The 20829-nt window shown below is 41.2% G+C and overlaps 1 protein-coding gene across 1 annotated transcript; it reads right to left on the bottom strand.

Annotated features, from left to right (window-relative positions):
• Positions 1-13: 13 nt before the first annotated feature.
• On the bottom strand, positions 14-20745 carry LOC125565817 (hydroxysteroid dehydrogenase-like protein 2). Its single transcript, XM_048728406.1, has 2 exons — positions 20527-20745; positions 14-570 (listed from the first exon to the last, which is right to left on the bottom strand). Exons 1-2 carry the CDS (start codon positions 20678-20680, stop codon positions 371-373), a joined length of 354 nt encoding a protein of 117 aa, XP_048584363.1. The 5' UTR covers positions 20681-20745; the 3' UTR covers positions 14-370.
• Between the last annotated feature and the right edge of the window lie 84 nt (positions 20746-20829).

Here is a 20829-nt window from a genome sequence, read left to right as displayed (position 1 = left end):
TTCAAACGGCAAATTGATGTTTTGAAAGTGCTTTTATTGATGAATGCCAAAGTACTAACTTACTTCTAGGCAAACCTAATCCATAGTGATTTATCTATTCAATCAAAAAATAAACAAAAATTACATGATGTTACACGGCTGAAAGGAAAATATGAGTAGATTTTAGACCATTTATGGTAAACTAAAAAACAATTTTTTTTTTCACTACACAGAAAAAAATAAAGTAGAAAAAAAAAACCCACTCCTTATCGCACATCATCCACTTTATTTAATTAATTCACAAAACCACGAGTGTCAAGAATCAGGTGCGGACAATGTTTTCTTGCGTGCAATTAAATCGTAGCGTGTTTGAAACACAATTTGTCTATATCTATAATTTGGATTTGAATTTGCCCATGAGTTTCTCTAGTTTCATAGCAATCATCATGTTTCCCTTCATCTTTAGTTTTCCCGCCATGAAGGCTTGCGTGGGGTTCAGCTCGCCCTTGAACATTTTGACAAAATCCTCCGACTTGAGAGTCAATGTGCAATGTGGTTTTCCCTTTGGAAATGAGCCAGCCCCTACATCCCCTGTAGAAACAAAAACACACATTAACTTCTGGTGATAATATGAACTTGAAAGCCATAACAATAGAAATTACTCTTATCCCATCTTTTGTTCCAATGTAAAACTAGCACAACTAAATGAATTTAGTCTTATAAAACAAGAACTTGAATAAGAATGGTGTTATTAACTAGACCTCATTCACAATAATTTCGCACTGAAAAGACAAAAACAAATAAAGGACAGGTGTGTTTAAGATCAGTCTCATTTCAATGTGGTACGATTTCTGAGATTGTTGTGACAGGCTATGTCTATTTTTACAGCATAGGAAAGGCGGGAGTTGCACCTAGTAAATGTATAAGACCAGCTGATACCCAGGCTAGGCAGTGATAATACCCAGGCTAGTGAGTTTGTACTAACTTCCACAAGCTATACTGATTCTGATGGCACAAAAGAGCTAGGTCCCACATCAAGTGTCCTCTTGTGTGTATTCTTAGTAAGGACGGTCACTGAGGGTGGTCTCTGCCAGAGAGTTTACTGCATCCCCAGTGGTTCTTTTACATTTATCGATTCAGGTTAGTGTAGTGCAGCTTGAAGAGATGGGCCCTCTGGTTTAGTGTCCTTATCCGAGAAGACAGAAAACGCAAGAGAATAACTTTAACTCACTTGTAACACAAATTCGAATCAAAGCTTGAACTCAGAAAAATCCCCAGTCAGAGCCAGGATTCGAACCTGGTCCACAGCAGTGAAAGGCCGACGTGCTAAATAACTGCTGATACCCGGGCTAGAGAGTGCTAGTTCCTATCTGTTCCACAAGGGTTATTTTTCTCCTAAGTGAAACGTAGAGGAAAATACCCATGGTTTCCTGTGGATGCCCCCCCCCCTTAAAAAATTAAGGCCCTTCTTCTGCCAATAAACATTTTCATGGCTCCACCTATTATAACACAGCTCCTCCCCTCATTTAACATGAATGGCCCCAAATGATACCAGAGGGCAGGAGGAACAGAATTTGTTAGACTAAATTGATAAAACCACACATCCTCTATAAATTGGCTGAAATGACACTCAAGTGAATAAGGTGGCTACTATATATTTTAAAATTGATTCCCCTACAACAGTACATGGGGCTAGGAAGAGTGTATTTTTGCTCAATTGTAGAAAGACACCTAAGCTAGACATGACTGCAGATGGCTGAAGCTTAAGTCTAGTAATTGAATAGCAATGAATATTGAGTTATCTGCATGCCGCATTATTTTGATAGTTAGGCACATTTCAGCTTGCACGCCAGAGTCTGTTCGAATGCAACAAGGATAGCAGCTCAGGTTATGCAAAGTAACATGATCAGGTTATCTGGCAGGCGCGTTCCCAGGAATGACTGGGGGGGGGGGGGGGGTTTACGCAGTCATAGGAATCATATGGAAAAAAGATAGTATTGCAATCCTTCTATAAGAAATTGGCCACTTTTTGCCGACCAAGGAGGGGTGCTGCACATCTCCCTGTGTACGCGGCTGTATGGAGAGCATGTCCTGCACATGGAACATATTTAAGGCACCTTGTACACAACATTAGATATATTTTTGTGTTTTTATCATCAAAATTTAGGCTAATAAATCCTGCCCTTGATCGGCGTTATGAGGCTCGAAGAGAGCACTAAAGAAAATCAATTGAATTTAAAAACATTAACACAGCAAAAGCATTCTTAAAAAAAAAACTATGCGCTTACTTTAAATGATCTATAAACGCCAGGGGTGCTTATTAAATTTTGATGGTCCAAGCAGGGGCGTTCAATAGATAGAAGGCGTTAATTAGGGAGGGGCACAAACTATAACAATAATACCCTGGCAAGTGTAGTGGGGATCTAACAAACACAAGTGTAGTGGGGATCTAACAAACACAAGTGTAGTGGGGATCTAACAAAGACAAGTGTGGTGGGGATCTAACAAACAAGTGTAGTGGGGATCTAACAAACAAGTGTAGTGGGGATCAAACAAACACAAGTGTAGTGGGGATCTAACAAACACAAGTGTAGTGGGGATCTATCAAACACAAGTGTAGTGGGGATCTAACAAACACAAGTGTAGTGGGGATCTAACAAACACAAGTGTAGTGGGGATCTAACAAACACAAGTGTAGTGGGGATCTGGCAAACACAAGTGTAGTGGGGATCTAACAAACACAAGTGTAGTGGGGATCTAACAAACACAAGTGTAGTGGGGATCTAACAAACACAAGTGTAGTGGGGTTCTAACAAACACAAGTGTAGTGGGGATCTAACAAACACAAGTGTAGTGGGGTTCTAACAAACACAAGTGTGGTGGGGATCTAACAAACACAAGTGTGGTGGGGATCTAACAAACACAAGTGTAGTAAGGTTTTAACAAACACAAGTGTAGTGGGGATCTAACAAACACAAGGGTAGTGGGGATCTAACAAACACAAGTGTAGTGGGGATCTAACAAACAAGTGTAGTGGGGATCTAACAAACACAAGTGTAGTGGGGATATAACAAACACAAGTGTTGTGGGGATATAACAAACACAAGTGTAGTGGGGATCTAACAAACACAAGTGTAGTGGGGTTTTAACAAACACAAGTGTAGTGGGGATCTAACAAACACAAGTGTTGTGGGGATATAACAAACACAAGTGTTAGTGGGGATCTAACAAACACAAGTGTAGTGGGGATCTAACAAACACAAGTGTTGTGGGGATATAACAAACACAAGTGTTAGTGGGGATCTAACAAACACAAGTGTAGTGGGGATCTAACAAACACAAGGGTAGTGGGGATCTAACAAACACAAGTGTAGTGGGGATCTAACAAACACATGTGTAGTGGGGATCTATCAAACACAAGTGTAGTGGGGATCTAACAAACAAGTGTAGTGGGGATCTAACAAACACAAGTGTAGTGGGGTTCTAACAAACACAAGTGTAGTGGGGTTTTAACAAACACAAGTGTAGTAGGGTTCTAACAAACACAAGTGTAGTGGGGATCTAACAAACACAAGTGTAGTGGGGTTCTAACAAACACAAGTGTTGTGGGGATCTAACAAACACAAGTGTAGTGGGGATCTAACAAACACAAGTGTGGTGGGGATCTAACAAACACAAGTGTAGTGGGGATCTAACAAACACAAGTGTAGTGGGGATCTAACAAACAAAAGTGTAGTGGGGATCTAACAAACACAAGTGTAGTGGGGATCTAACAAACACAAGTGTAGTGGGGTTCTAACAAACACAAGTGTAGTGGGGATCTAACAAACACAAGTGTAGTGGGGTTCTAACAAACACAAGTGTGGTGGGGATCTAACAAACACAAGTGTAGTGGGGATCTGGCAAACACAAGTGTAGTGGGGATCTAACAAACACAAGTGTAGTGGGGATCTAACAAACACAAGTGTAGTGGGGATCTAACAAACACAAGTGTAGTGGGGTTCTAACAAACACAAGTGTAGTGGGGATCTAACAAACACAAGTGTAGTGGGGTTCTAACAAACACAAGTGTGGTGGGGATCTAACAAACACAAGTGTGGTGGGGATCTAACAAACACAAGTGTAGTAAGGTTTTAACAAACACAAGTGTAGTGGGGATCTAACAAACACAAGGTTAGTGGGGATCTAACAAACACAAGTGTAGTGGGGATCTAACAAACAAGTGTAGTGGGGATCTAACAAACACAAGTGTAGTGGGGATATAACAAACACAAGTGTTGTGGGGATATAACAAACACAAGTGTAGTGGGGATCTAACAAACACAAGTGTAGTGGGGTTTTAACAAACACAAGTGTAGTGGGGATCTAACAAACACAAGTGTTGTGGGGATATAACAAACACAAGTGCTAGTGGGGATCTAACAAACACAAGTGTAGTGGGGATCTAACAAACACAAGTGTTGTGGGGATATAACAAACACAAGTGTTAGTGGGGATCTAACAAACACAAGTGTAGTGGGGATCTAACAAACACAAGGGTAGTGGGGATCTAACAAACACAAGTGTAGTGGGGATCTAACAAACACATGTGTAGTGGGGATCTATCAAACACAAGTGTAGTGGGGATCTAACAAACAAGTGTAGTGGGGATCTAACAAACACAAGTGTAGTGGGGTTCTAACAAACACAAGTGTAGTGGGGTTTTAACAAACACAAGTGTAGTAGGGTTCTAACAAACACAAGTGTAGTGGGGATCTAACAAACACAAGTGTAGTGGGGTTCTAACAAACACAAGTGTTGTGGGGATCTAACAAACACAAGTGTAGTGGGGATCTAACAAACACAAGTGTGGTGGGGATCTAACAAACACAAGTGTAGTGGGGATCTAACAAACACAAGTGTAGTGGGGATCTAACAAACACAAGTGTAGTGGGGATCTAACAAACACAAGTGTAGTGGGGATCTAACAAACACAAGTGTAGTGGGGTTCTAACAAACACAAGTGTAGTGGGGATCTAACAAACACAAGTGTAGTGGGGTTCTAACAAACACAAGTGTGGTGGGGATCTAATAAACACAAGTGTGGTGGGGATCTAACAAACACAAGTGTAGTAAGGTTTTAACAAACACAAGTGTAGTGGGGATCTAACAAACACAAGGGTAGTGGGGATCTAACAAACACAAGGGTAGTGGGGATCTAACAAACACAAGTGTAGTGGGGATCTAACAAACACAAGTGTAGTGGGGTTTTAACAAACACAAGTGTAGTGGGGATCTAACAAACACAAGTGTTGTGGGGATATAACAAACACAAGTGTTAGTGGGGATCTAACAAACACAAGTGTAGTGGGGATCTAACAAACACAAGTGTAGTGGGGATCTAACAAACACAAGTGTAGTGGGGATCTAACAAACACAAGTGTAGTGGGGTTTTAACAAACACAAGTGTAGTGGGGATCTAACAAACACAAGTGTAGTGGGGATCTAACAAACACAAGGGTAGTGGGGATCTAACAAACACAAGTGTAGTGGGGATCTAACAAACACAAGTGTTGTGGGGATATAACAAACACAAGTGTTAGTGGGGATCTAACAAACACAAGTGTAGTGGGGATCTAACAAACACAAGGGTAGTGGGGATCTAACAAACACAAGTGTAGTGGGGATCTAACAAACACAAGGGTAGTGGGGATCTAACAAACACAAGTGTAGTGGGGATCTAACAAACACATGTGTAGTGGGGATCTATCAAACACAAGTGTAGTGGGGATCTAACAAACAAGTGTAGTGGGGATCTAACAAACACAAGTGAAGTGGGGTTCTAACAAACACAAGTGTAGTGGGGTTTTAACAAACACAAGTGTAGTAGGGTTCTAACAAACACAAGTGTAGTGGGGATCTAACAAACACAAGTGTAGTGGGGTTCTAACAAACACAAGTGTTGTGGGGATCTAACAAACACAAGTGTAGTGGGGATCTAACAAACACAAGTGTGGTGGGGATCTAACAAACACAAGTGTAGTGGGGATCTAACAAACACAAGTGTAGTGGGGATCTAACAAACACAAGTGTAGTGGGGATCTAACAAACACAAGTGTAGTGGGGATCTAACAAACACAAGTGTAGTGGGGATCTAACAGACACAAGTTTAGTGGGGATCTAACAAACACAAGTGTAGTGGGGATCTAACAAACACAAGTGTAGTGGGGATCTAACAAACACAAGTGTAGTGGGGATCTAACAAACACAAGTGTAGTGGGGATCTAACAAACGCAAGTGTAGTGGGGATCTATCAAACCAAGTGTAGTGGGGATCTAACAAACACAAGTGTAGTGGGGATCTAACAAACGCAAGTGTAGTGGGGATCTAACAAACACAAGTGTAGTGGGGATCTATCAAACACAAGTGTAGTGGGGATCTAACAAACAAGTGTAGTGGGGATCTAACAAACACAAGTGTAGTGGGGTTCTAACAAACACAAGTGTAGTGGGGATCTAACAAACACAAGTGTAGTGGGGATCTAACAAACACAAGTGTAGTAGGGATCTAACAAACACAAGTGTAGTGGGGATCTAACAAACACAAGTGTAGTGGGGATCTAACAAACACAAGTGTAGTGGGGATCTAACAAACACAAGTGTAGTAGGGATATAACAAACAAGTGTAGTGGGGATCTAACAAACACAAGTGTAGTGGGGATCTAACAAACACAAGTGTAGTGGGGATCTAACAAACACATGTGTAGTGGGGTTCTAACAAACACAAGTGTAGTGGGGATCTAACAAACACAAGTGTTGTGGGGATCTATCAAACACAAGTGTAGTGGGGATCTAACAAACACAAGTGTAGTGGGGATCTAACAAACACAAGTGTAGTGGGGATCTAACAAACACAAGTGTTGTGGGGATATAACAAACACAAGTGTAGTGGGGATATAACAAACACAAGTGTAGTGGGGATCTAACAAACACAAGTGTAGTGGGGATCTAACAAACACAAGTGTAGTGGGGATCTAACAAACACAAGTGTAGTGGGATCTATCAAACACAAGTGTAGTGGGGATCTAACAAACACAAGTGTAGTGGGGATCTAACAAACACAAGTGTAGTGGGGATCTAACAAACACATGTGTAGTCAGTGGGGATCTAACAAACACAAGTGTAGTGGGGATCTAACAAACACAAGTGTAGTCAGTGGGGATCTAACAAACACAAGTGTAGTGGGGATCTAACAAACACAAGTGTAGTGGGGATATAACAAACACAAGTGTAGTGGGATCTATCAAACACAAGTGTAGTGGGGATCTAACAAACACAAGTGTAGTGGGGATCTAACAAACACAAGTGTAGTGGGGATCTAACAAACACATGTGTAGTCAGTGGGGATCTAACAAACACAAGTGTAGTGGGGATCTAACAAACACATGTGTAGTCAGTGGGGATCTAACAAACACAAGTGTAGTGGGGATCTAACAAACACAAGTGTAGTGGGGATCTAACAAACACATGTGTAGTGGGGATCTAACAAACACAAGTGTAGTGGGGATCTAACAAACACAAGTGTTGTGGGGATATAACAAACACAAGTGTAGTGGGGATATAACAAACACAAGTGTAGTGGGGATCTAACAAACACAAGTGTAGTGGGGATCTAACAAACACAAGTGTAGTAGGGTTCTATCAAACACAAGTGTAGTGGGGATCTAACAAACACAAGTGTAGTGGGGATCTAACAAACACAAGTGTAGTGGGGATCTAACAAACACAAGTGTAGTGGGATCTATCAAACACAAGTGTAGTGGGGATCTAACAAACACAAGTGTAGTGGGGATCTAACAATCACAAGTGTAGTGGGGATCTAACAAACAAGTGTAGTGGGGATCTAACAAACACAAGTGTAGTGGGGATCTAACAAACACAAGTGTAGTGGGGATCTAACAAACGCAAGTGTAGTGGGGATCTATCAAACACAAGTGTAGTGGGGATCTAACAAACACAAGTGTAGTGGGGATCTAACAAACGCAAGTGTAGTGGGGATCTATCAAACCAAGTGTAGTGGGGATCTAACAAACACAAGTGTAGTGGGGATCTAACAAACGCAAGTGTAGTGGGGATCTAACAAACACAAGTGTAGTGGGGATCTATCAAACACAAGTGTAGTGAACACTTCCCCATTTAAAAATGTACTTTCCCATTTAAATGTGTACTTTTGCGAGAGCGTTGTTTTCACGTCCTCAAAACGCGGGTCAACCAATCAGAGACCGTCACTTCAATAGCCTTAATTCAACGCGTCTGGAGAACGCCAGTCAGCCAATGAAATGATCTTGAAATTTGAGCCTTCGTGATTCCGCGTTCTTCGACGCGACTTGACCAATCACACGGAATCATTCTTATCCCGCAAAAAGGTTAATACAAATAGCCTTCTGTCAACAGATGCAGATTGCCGGTGATAACGATAATTAACGCGGACTAGGGGTCAGAAGAGATCAAATGGAGAAGATGACTTTAGAAAATAAAAGGAGTAGCCTTACATCTTCAAAACTACGTATAGTACTCGAACTTTAACAAGTCATTAAACAAGCTATTTCTAAAACCAACACCAAGGACACTCGAATTGGCTTACCCTAGTAATGACCTTTTTCTTCTTTGCACAGCTCTCCCAGAATCTCTTTTCGCTATACCAAAAATGTCATGTCTTTCTGTGAACAATTCACCAAGTGGGTATTTTTAGTGTTCCCAGGTCGGACTAATCATACTTGATCTCAATGAACCAAAGACTTGTGATGGCGCGAAACGAAATTGGCGCCCTTTTAGTCCCGTGGCTTGGCTCGATCACGGCTGTATCCAGCCCAAATTTGTCTGCCATCCAAATCAAATATTGTTCTTTTTGCCATAGGTTTCATCCAAGAATGACCCATTCGTATTGTTCTCATTATAAAAAGATGCAGGAGAGAAATCTTCTAGCTCACGCTGCACATGATGCCGTGTAACACGAGATCTCAGGGTATGGAATGAATTGATAAACAATTTACTGTTTCAACAGATTCGGATTATACAGCAAATCAAAGTGCGTTTTCGAACGCAGAACGTGCAATCTGTAATATAGGTGAACTCGAAAAATACCATCGTGTTTCGAAGCAATCACATACGGAAAACCCCTTTAATAAAGCAAACCTCTAACTACTGAAACATCTCACCGAAACGTGAAAGAGGAAGATAGTATACAACATCATCATTTATTACAAGGAGAACGAATAAAAGCCAATCACATTCCCAATCAGTGCGTTTGCAGACGCAACGAGTGTCTAGGATCGATTTACAAAGCTACATAGGCATGGAAAGCCGGTAAAAATTTTAGTGTACTATGTATCTAAAGTGACTAGCCTTTAAACAATATATCGGCGTTTTCTTACTTTGTAAGTCAAGCACGCAAAATGTTTTGTTCATTTCACAGAGATCGGACATAGCCATGCGTTATACTTCTCGATAGACACTCAAGAGTAGGCTTTGAAAACAAACCGGAAACTGTGCGTTTTAAAGACGCAGGCTAGTCAATAGTGTGAAAGAATCTAATTTTCGGTACGAGAAACACATTATGACGTTTGTAATTGGTTGTTAGAAGACGAGGTTGATACAACTTTCTTATTCAAACATCGAAAGCAAGCTGTTATAAGTTGATTTACGTCTAGTTATGTGCTTTGGGGAAGCACCCGACTCCGGGACAGATGGAGCACCAAAGGTTGAGCTCTCTGTTGGTGGTCATATGATATGATTAAAAAACTGCTATCTTGTAAGCTAGGAGATAAGGCCCGAACAAACCGGAAAGTGTGCGTTTTAAAGACGCAGGCTAGTCAATAGTGTAGAAGAATCTAATTTTCGGTACAAGAAACACATGGCGCTTGTAATTGCTTGTAAGAACATGATATAATTTTTCTTGTTCAAACATCAAAGCAAGCTGTTCTTAGTTGATTTATAGTTGATTTACGTCTTTAAAGCTAGTTATGTGCTTTTGGTTTGCTTTATTTTGGGTATAAGTTCATAATATTTCCTACATTCATGTCACCATCCTGGGTTTACATTCAAAGTAGTGGACTACAATTTATTTCATTGAGCATTTTTGTCTATAGTTTGGTGAGCTTGAGTATAAGCAGGGTATAAATAACAATGTCAAGTAATTTATCCCTTAGGATAAAACCAATCGCATGTCTTTAGTGCGTTCGAAAATGCAACGGTCTAGATATTCATGCAAGCATGAGATCAAGAGACAGATACAGGCATGGAAAGCCAGTGAAAATATTATATCCTCGCAAACTTTAAACACCGCCAGATTACTGTTTTCCAAAAGTAGTTGTTTATCCGAGAACTAGACATTTTGTTGCCAATAAACAGTGAACAATACGCTTTGAGAATAAAGCCGATGTTCTGGGATGTTGGCGCGTTCTAGAGACCCCTTTTAGGGGTAGCGATGAGTAAGTTCGAGATTTGCCGAGGCGCCGAGACCGCGTTTTAGAATCCGAGCCCGAGACTTTAAGTCAAATTTCGGAATCCGTGTCCGAGCTTTTACTAGCTTGTGTTAGGACATCAGATAACTTGCTCGAGGTATGTCATAGACATTAGTTGAAAAAGAATAGCTAGAGCGGAAAGGCTTAAGACTCGAGACTCGAAAAAGAGGGAAACCCTTAGCAGTAACAACATAAAACAGATCGCGTTTAACAGAGACTCCGAGAACGTGGTAGAAAAAAGAGGCTCCAAGACCCTAAAATGTCGGGGGGGGGAAAACGAGACTTCGAGACTTCCGTAAAAACGCCGAGATTCCGAGACTTTGCGAAATTTTTGCGAGATTTTCGAAATTTTAAGGTACCCATCGTTACCCCTTACGTATATTACAGATTGCACGTTCTTTTTGCAATTGGTTCCCTCCAAGAATGACCCATTCGTATTGTTCTCATTATAAAGAGATCTTCTAGCTCACGCTGCACATGATGCCGTGTAACACAAGATCTCAGGGTATGGAATGAATTGATAAACAATTTGCTGTTGTTGCAATTAAATATTGACAGATTCTGATTATACAGCAAATCAAAACGTAGTAAGTGCGTCTTCGAACGCAGAAACGTGCAATCTGTAATATAGGTGAACTCGAAAAATACCATCATGTTTCGAAGCAACCACAACTTGAGTAAATAGCCGCGGGTATAGGTGCTGGGGCTCCCACGTGCTAACTTTGTCAAGTTGAAAAAATGTAACACCAAGCTGTAATATCCGACTGTCCCTATGCATGAATCTACGATACTGTAGGATGATAATAGGCTAAATTCTTTTAAACAGATTATCTGTTCAAATCTTTTGATTTTTCTCTAGAATTATATTGATGCGCTCTTTTGCTCGACTGGTGCTTGGAATGCTTGTGTGCCAAGAGCAAAGCTCCCTAGCTCGGGCCTTATCTCCTAGCTTACAAGATAGCAGTTTGTTAATCATATCATATGACCACCAACAGAGAGCTCAACCTTTGGTGCTCCATCTGTCCCGGAGTCAGGTGCTTTCCCAAAGCACATAACTAGACGTAAATCAACTTATAACAGCTTGCTTTTGATGTTTGAATAAGAAAGTTGTATCAACCTCGTATCAACCTCGTCTTCTAACAACCAATTACAAACGTCATAATGTGTTTCTCGTACCGAAAATTAGATTCTTTCACACTATTGACTAGCCTGCGTCTTTAAAACGCACAGTTTCCGGTTTGTTTTCAAAGCCTACTCTTGAGTGTCTATCGAGAAGAAAATATAACGCATGGCTATGTCCGATCTCTGTGAAATGAAAAAAACATTTTGCGTGCTTGACTTACAAAGTAAGAAAACGCCGATATATTGTTTAAAGGCTAGTCACTTTAGATACATAGTACACTAAAATTTTTACCGGCTTTCCATGCCTATGTAGCTTTGTAAATCGATCCTAGACACTCGTTGCGTCTGCAAACGCACTGATTGGGAATGTGATTGGCTTTTATTCGTTCTCCTTGTAATAAATGATGATGTTGTATACTATCTTCCTCTTTCACGTTTCGGTGAGATGTTTCAGTAGTTAGAGGTTTGCTTTATTAAAGGGGTTTTTCGTATGTGATTGCTTCGAAACACGGTGGTATTTTTCGAGTTCACCTATATTACAGATTGCACGTTCTGCGTTCGAAAACGCACTTTGATTTGCTGTATAATCCGAATCTGTTGAAACAGTAAATTGTTTATCAATTCATTCCATACCCTGAGATCTCGTGTTACACGGCATCATGTGCAGCGTGAGCTAGAAGATTTCTCTCCTGCATCTTTTTATAATGAGAACAATACGAATGGGTCATTCTTGGATGAAACCTATGGCAAAAAGAACAATATTTGATTTGGATGGCAGACAAATTTGGGCTGGATACAGCCGTGATCGAGCCAAGCCACGGGACTAAAAGGGCGCCAATTTCGTTTCGCGCCATCACAAGTCTTTGGTTCATTGAGATCAAGTATGATTAGTCCGACCTGGGAACACTAAAAATACCCACTTGGTGAATTGTTCACAGAAAGACATGACATTTTTGGTATAGCGAAAAGAGATTCTGGGAGAGCTGTGCAAAGAAGAAAAAGGTCATTACTAGGGTAAGCCAATTCGAGTGTCCTTGGTGTTGGTTTTAGAAATAGCTTGTTTAATGACTTGTTAAAGTTCGAGTACTATACGTAGTTTTGAAGATGTAAGGCTACTCCTTTCATTTTCTAAAGTCATCTTCTCCATTTGATCTCTTCTGACCCCTAGTCCGCGTTAATTATCGTTATCACCGGCAATCTGCATCTGTTGACAGAAGGCTATTTGTATTGACCTTTTTGCGGGATAAGAATGATTCCGTGTGATTGGTCAAGTCGCGTCGAAGAACGCGGAATCACGAAGGCTCAAATTTCAAGATCATTTCATTGGCTGACTGGCGTTCTCCAGACGCGTTGAATTAAGGCTATTGAAGTGACGGTCTCTGATTGGTTGACCCGCGGTTTAAGGACGTGAAAACAACGATCTCGCAAAAGTACACATTTAAATGGGAAAGTACATTTTTAAATGGGAAAGTGTTAGTGGGGATCTAACAAACACAAGTGTAGTGGGGATCTAACAAACGCAAGTGTAGTGGGGATCTAACAAACACAAGTGTGGTGGGGATCTAACAAACACAAGTGTAGTGGGGATCTAACAAACACAAGTGTAGTGGGGATCTATCAAACACAAGTGTAGTGGGGATCTAACAAACACAAGTGTGGTGGGGATCTAACAAACACAAGTGTAGTGGGGATCTATCAAACACAAGTGTAGTGGGGATCTAACAAACACAAGTGTGGTGGGGATCTAACAAACACAAGTGTTGTGGGGATCTATCAAACACAAGTGTAGTGGGGATCTAACAAACAAGTGTAGTGGGGATCTAACAAACACAAGTGTAGTGGGGTTCTAACAAACACAAGTGTAGTGGGGATCTAACAAACACAAGTGTTGTGGGGATCTATCAAACACAAGTGTAGTGGGGATCTAACAAACACAAGTGTAGTGGGGATCTAACAGACACAAGTTTAGTGGGGATCTAACAAACACAAGTGTAGTGGGGATCTAACAAACACAAGTGTAGTGGGGATCTAACAAACACAAGTGTAGTGGGGATCTAACAAACACAAGTGTAGTGGGGATCTAACAAACACAAGTGCAGTGGGGATCTAACAAACACAAGTGTAGTGGGGATCTAACAAACACAAGTGTAGTGGGGATCTAACAAACACAAGTGTAGTGGGGATCTAACAAACACAAGTGTTGTGGGGATCTATCAAACACAAGTGTAGTGGGGATCTAACAAACAAGTGTAGTGGGGATCTAACAAACACAAGTGTAGTGGGGTTCTAACAAACACAAGTGTAGTGGGGATCTAACAAACACAAGTGTTGTGGGGATCTATCAAACACAAGTGTAGTGGGGATCTAACAAACACAAGTGTAGTGGGGATCTAACAAACAAGTGTAGTGGGGATCTAACAAACAAGTGTAGTGGGGATCTAACAAACACAAGGGTAGTGGGGATCTAACAAACACATGTGTTGTGTGGTTTTAACAAACACAATTGTAGTGGGGATCTAACAAACACAAGTGTAGTGGGGATCTAACAAACACAAGTGTAGTGGGGATCTAACAAACACAAGTGTAGTGGGGATCTAACAAACACAAGTGTAGTGGGGATCTAACAAACACAAGTGTAGTGGGGATATAACAAACAAGTGTAGTGGGGATCTAACAAACACAAGTGTAGTGGGGATCTAACAAACACAAGTGTAGTGGGGATCTAACAAACACATGTGTAGTGGGGTTCTAACAAACACAAGTGTAGTGGGGATCTAACAAACACAAGTGTTGTGGGGATATAACAAACACAAGTGTAGTGGGGATCTAACAAACACAAGTGTAGTGGGGATCTAACAAACACAAGTGTAGTGAGGATCTAACAAACACAAGTGTAGTGGGGATCTAACAAACACAAGTGTAGTGGGGATCTATCAAACACAAGTGTAGTGGGGATCTAACAAACACAAGTGTTGTGGGGATATAACAAACACAAGTGTAGTGGGGATATAACAAACACAAGTGTAGTGGGGATCTAACAAACACAAGTGTAGTGGGGATCTAACAAACACAAGTGTAGTGGGGATCTAACAAACACAAGTGTAGTGGGGATCTAACAAACACAAGTGTAGTGGGATCTATCAAACACAAGTGTAGTGGGGATCTAACAAACACAAGTGTAGTGGGGATCTAACAAACACATGTGTAGTGGGGATCTAACAAACACAAGTGTAGTGGGGATCTAACAAACACATGTGTAGTCAGTGGGGATCTAACAAACACAAGTGTAGTGGGGATCTAACAAACACATGTGTAGTCAGTGGGGATCTAACAAACACAAGTTTAGTGGGGATCTAACAAACACAAGTGTAGTGGGGATCTAACAAACACAAGTGTAGTGGGGATCTAACAAACACAAGTGTAGTGGGGATCTAACAAACACAAGTGTAGTGGGGATCTAACAAACACAAGTGCAGTGGGGATCTAACAAACACAAGTGTAGTGGGGATCTAACAAACACAAGTGTAGTGGGGATCTAACAAACACAAGTGTAGTGGGGATCTAACAAACACAAGTGTTGTGGGGATCTATCAAACACAAGTGTAGTGGGGATCTAACAAACACAAGTGTAGTGGGGTTCTAACAAACACAAGTGTAGTGGGGATCTAACAAACACAAGTGTTGTGGGGATCTATCAAACACAAGTGTAGTGGGGATCTAACAAACACAAGTGTAGTGGGGATCTAACAAACAAGTGTAGTGGGGATCTAACAAACAAGTGTAGTGGGGATCTAACAAACACAAGGGTAGTGGGGATCTAACAAACACATGTGTTGTGTGGTTTTAACAAACACAATTGTAGTGGGGATCTAACAAACACAAGTGTAGTGGGGATCTAACAAACACAAGTGTAGTGGGGATCTAACAAACACAAGTGTAGTGGGGATCTAACAAACACAAGTGTAGTGGGGATCTAACAAACACAAGTGTAGTGGGGATATAACAAACAAGTGTAGTGGGGATCTAACAAACACAAGTGTAGTGGGGATCTAACAAACACAAGTGTAGTGGGGATCTAACAAACACATGTGTAGTGGGGTTCTAACAAACACAAGTGTAGTGGGGATCTAACAAACACAAGTGTTGTGGGGATATAACAAACACAAGTGTAGTGGGGATCTAACAAACACAAGTGTAGTGGGGATCTAACAAACACAAGTGTAGTGAGGATCTAACAAACACAAGTGTAGTGGGGATCTAACAAACACAAGTGTAGTGGGGATCTATCAAACACAAGTGTAGTGGGGATCTAACAAACACAAGTGTTGTGGGGATATAACAAACACAAGTGTAGTGGGGATATAACAAACACAAGTGTAGTGGGGATCTAACAAACACAAGTGTAGTGGGGATCTAACAAACACAAGTGTAGTGGGGATCTAACAAACACAAGTGTAGTGGGGATCTAACAAACACAAGTGTAGTGGGATCTATCAAACACAAGTGTAGTGGGGATCTAACAAACACAAGTGTAGTGGGGATCTAACAAACACATGTGTAGTGGGGATCTAACAAACACAAGTGTAGTGGGGATCTAACAAACACATGTGTAGTCAGTGGGGATCTAACAAACACAAGTGTAGTGGGGATCTAACAAACACATGTGTAGTCAGTGGGGATCTAACAAACACAAGTGTAGTGGGGATCTAACAAACGCAAGTGTAGTGGGGATCTATCAAACCAAGTGTAGTGGGGATCTAACAAACACAAGTGTAGTGGGGATCTAACAAACGCAAGTGTAGTGGGGATCTAACAAACACAAGTGTAGTGGGGATCTATCAAACACAAGTGTAGTGGGGATCTAACAAACACAAGTGTAGTGGGGATCTAACAAACGCAAGTGTAGTGGGGATCTAACAAACACAAGTGTGGTGGGGATCTAACAAACACAAGTGTAGTGGGGATCTAACAAACACAAGTGTAGTGGGGATCTATCAAACACAAGTGTAGTGGGGATCTAACAAACACAAGTGTGGTGGGGATCTAACAAACACAAGTGTAGTGGGGATCTATCAAACACAAGTGTAGTGGGGATCTAACAAACACAAGTGTGGTGGGGATCTAACAAACACAAGTGTTGTGGGGATCTATCAAACACAAGTGTAGTGGGGATCTAACAAACAAGTGTAGTGGGGATCTAACAAACACAAGTGTAGTGGGGTTCTAACAAACACAAGTGTAGTGGGGATCTAACAAACACAAGTGTTGTGGGGATCTATCAAACACAAGTGTAGTGGGGATCTAACAAACACAAGTGTAGTGGGGATCTAACAGACACAAGTTTAGTGGGGATCTAACAAACACAAGTGTAGTGGGGATCTAACAAACACAAGTGTAGTGGGGATCTAACAAACACAAGTGTAGTGGGGATCTAACAAACACAAGTGTAGTGGGGATCTAACAAACACAGTTGCAGTGGGGATCTAACAAACACAAGTGTAGTGGGGATCTAACAAACACAAGTGTAGTGGGGATCTAACAAACACAAGTGTAGTGGGGATCTAACAAACACAAGTGTTGTGGGGATCTATCAAACACAAGTGTAGTGGGGATCTAACAAACAAGTGTAGTGGGGATCTAACAAACACAAGTGTAGTGGGGTTCTAACAAACACAAGTGTAGTGGGGATCTAACAAACACAAGTGTTGTGGGGATCTATCAAACACAAGTGTAGTGGGGATCTAACAAACACAAGTGTAGTGGGGATCTAACAAACAAGTGTAGTGGGGATCTAACAAACAAGTGTAGTGGGGATCTAACAAACACAAGGGTAGTGGGGATCTAACAAACACATGTGTTGTGTGGTTTTAACAAACACAATTGTAGTGGGGATCTAACAAACACAAGTGTAGTGGGGATCTAACAAACACAAGTGTAGTGGGGATCTAACAAACACAAGTGTAGTGGGGATCTAACAAACACAAGTGTAGTGGGGATCTAACAAACACAAGTGTAGTGGGGATATAACAAACAAGTGTAGTGGGGATCTAACAAACACAAGTGTAGTGGGGATCTAACAAACACAAGTGTAGTGGGGATCTAACAAACACATGTGTAGTGGGGTTCTAACAAACACAAGTGTAGTGGGGATCTAACAAACACAAGTGTTGTGGGGATATAACAAACACAAGTGTAGTGGGGATCTAACAAACACAAGTGTAGTGGGGATCTAACAAACACAAGTGTAGTTAGGATCTAACAAACACAAGTGTAGTGGGGATCTAACAAACACAAGTGTAGTGGGGATCTATCAAACACAAGTGTAGTGGGGATCTAACAAACACAAGTGTTGTGGGGATATAACAAACACAAGTGTAGTGGGGATATAACAAACACAAGTGTAGTGGGGATCTAACAAACACAAGTGTAGTGGGGATCTAACAAACACAAGTGTAGTGGGGATCTAACAAACACAAGTGTAGTGGGGATCTAACAAACACAAGTGTAGTGGGATCTATCAAACACAAGTGTAGTGGGGATCTAACAAACACAAGTGTAGTGGGGATCTAACAAACACATGTGTAGTCAGTGGGGATCTAACAAACACAAGTGTAGTGGGGATCTAACAAACACATGTGTAGTCAGTGGGGATCTAACAAACACAAGTGTAGTGGGGATCTAACAAACACAAGTGTAGTGGGGATCTAACAAACACATGTGTAGTGGGGATCTAACAAACACAAGTGTAGTGGGGATCTAACAAACACATGTGTAGTCAGTGGGGATCTAACAAACACAAGTGTAGTGGGGATCTAACAAACACATGTGTAGTCAGTGGGGATCTAACAAACACAAGTGTAGTGGGGATCTAACAAACACAAGTGTAGTGGGGATCTAACAAACACATGTGTAGTGGGGATCTAACAAACACAAGTGTAGTGGGGATCTAACAAACACAAGTGTTGTGGGGATATAACAAACACAAGTGTAGTGGGGATATAACAAACACAAGTGTAGTGGGGATCTAACAAACACAAGTGTAGTGGGGATCTAACAAACACAAGTGTAGTAGGGTTCTATCAAACACAAGTGTAGTGGGGATCTAACAAACACAAGTGTAGTGGGGATCTAACAAACACAAGTGTAGTGGGGATCTAACAAACACAAGTGTAGTGGGATCTATCAAACACAAGTGTAGTGGGGATCTAACAAACACAAGTGTAGTGGGGATCTAACAATCACAAGTGTAGTGGGGATCTAACAAACAAGTGTAGTGGGGATCTAACAAACACAAGTGTAGTGGGGATCTGACAAACACAAGTGTAGTGGGGATCTAACAAACGCAAGTGTAGTGGGGATCTATCAAACACAAGTGTAGTGGGGATCTAACAAACACAAGTGTAGTGGGGATCTAACAAACGCAAGTGTAGTGGGGATCTAACAAACACAAGTGTAGTGGGGATCTATCAAACACAAGTGTAGTGGGGATCTAACAAACACAAGTGTAGTGGGGATCTAACAAACGCAAGTGTAGTGGGGATCTAACAAACACAAGTGTGGTGGGGATCTAACAAACACAAGTGTAGTGGGGATCTAACAAACACAAGTGTAGTGGGGATCTATCAAACACAAGTGTAGTGGGGATCTAACAAACACAAGTGTGGTGGGGATCTAACAAACACAAGTGTAGTGGGGATCTATCAAACACAAGTGTAGTGGGGATCTAACAAACACAAGTGTGGTGGGGATCTAACAAACACAAGTGTGGTGGGGATCTAACAAACACAAGTGTAGTGGGGATCTAACAAACACAAGTGTAGTGGGGATCTAACAAACACAAGTGTAGTGGGGATCTAACAAACACAAGTGTAGTGGGGTTCTAACAAACACAAGTGTAGTGGGGATCTAACAAACACAAGTGTTGTGGGGATATAACAAACACAAGTGTAGTGGGGATCTAACAAACACAAGTGTAGTGGGGATCTAACAAACACAAGTGTAGTGAGGATCTAACAAACACAAGTGTAGTGGGGATCTAACAAACACATGTGTAGTGGGGATCTAACAGACACAAGTTTAGTGGGGATCTAACAAACACAAGTGTAGTGGGGATCTAACAAACACAAGTGTAGTGGGGATATAACAAACACAAGTGTAGTGGGGATCTAACAAACACAAGTGTAGTGGGGATCTAACAAACACAAGTGTAGTGGGGATCTAACAAACACATGTGTAGTGGGGATCTAACAAACACAAGTGTAGTGGGGATCTAACAAACACAAGTGTAGTGGGGATCTAACAAACACAAGTGTAGTGGGGATCTAACAAACACAAGTGCAGTAGGGTTCTTATATCAGTCAGGATCACGTTAAAATAATTTATAGCCTCCATAGCAAGCGTTTTATTACATTCTCGCTTAGATAAGGGATTTAAGTTAAGTAAAATTTGAATTACTTATATTACTGGAATCATACTTGTCAACTCTCCCGCATTATGCAGGAGTCTCAAGATTTTGGACCCCTTCTCCCACTCTCCTGCGTTGAGCATCAAATCTCCCGCTTTTTTTTGCGATAGTTTATCGCTTCCAAAATTTATTCTATATAAAATCGAAAAACAAGAATTCCCTCGGTTTCTATATGGCAAACGGCTGCAAAGTTAAACCCACCCCTCCCCCCAAAAAATGAATATACCCCACCCCTCCCCCACAACAATTCTCAAGCCTTGAGGTTTTTGGAGGTTGAAGGTTGAAGAATCCCTTTTTGTTCTTAAGCTTAGAGGGGAAGGGCGTGTTTGGTAGAGAGGCGTTCAATACAAACTTGTAAGCTTAGGGGGGGGGGGGGGGGGTGTTTAGTAGAAAGGAGGTGTTCTTTAGAGAGTGGGCGTTTATTAGATTAAGTTAAGTACGGCATGCTAGAATCCCATACCTTTGCCATTTTTGAGGTCTAAATACCACGTTCCCGGTTCTTTTCCATTGAGCTTGAACTCGAAAACTCCATTGATACTTTTGACCACATCCTCGCTAAGATTTGACTGTATCGTGGCTATCAAGCCAGCAACTTCCCCGCCTTCTTGCTTCATAGCAGTACCAAATTGTTGTGTAACACCTCTTTAGTGATCGGTTGTAGTGTGTCTAAGAAGTCAAAATTTGGGTTACCTGTGGATTCCATAAAAACAACAAATTGTAGGCCATTCAAATCAAGAAATACAACAAAAGTACAATAATTAAT

This window comes from Nematostella vectensis, chromosome 1 (genome assembly GCF_932526225.1).
Source record: "Nematostella vectensis chromosome 1, jaNemVect1.1, whole genome shotgun sequence".
NCBI lineage: Eukaryota > Metazoa > Cnidaria > Anthozoa > Actiniaria > Edwardsiidae > Nematostella > Nematostella vectensis.
This window is presented reverse-complemented; position numbering and strand designations above follow the sequence as displayed.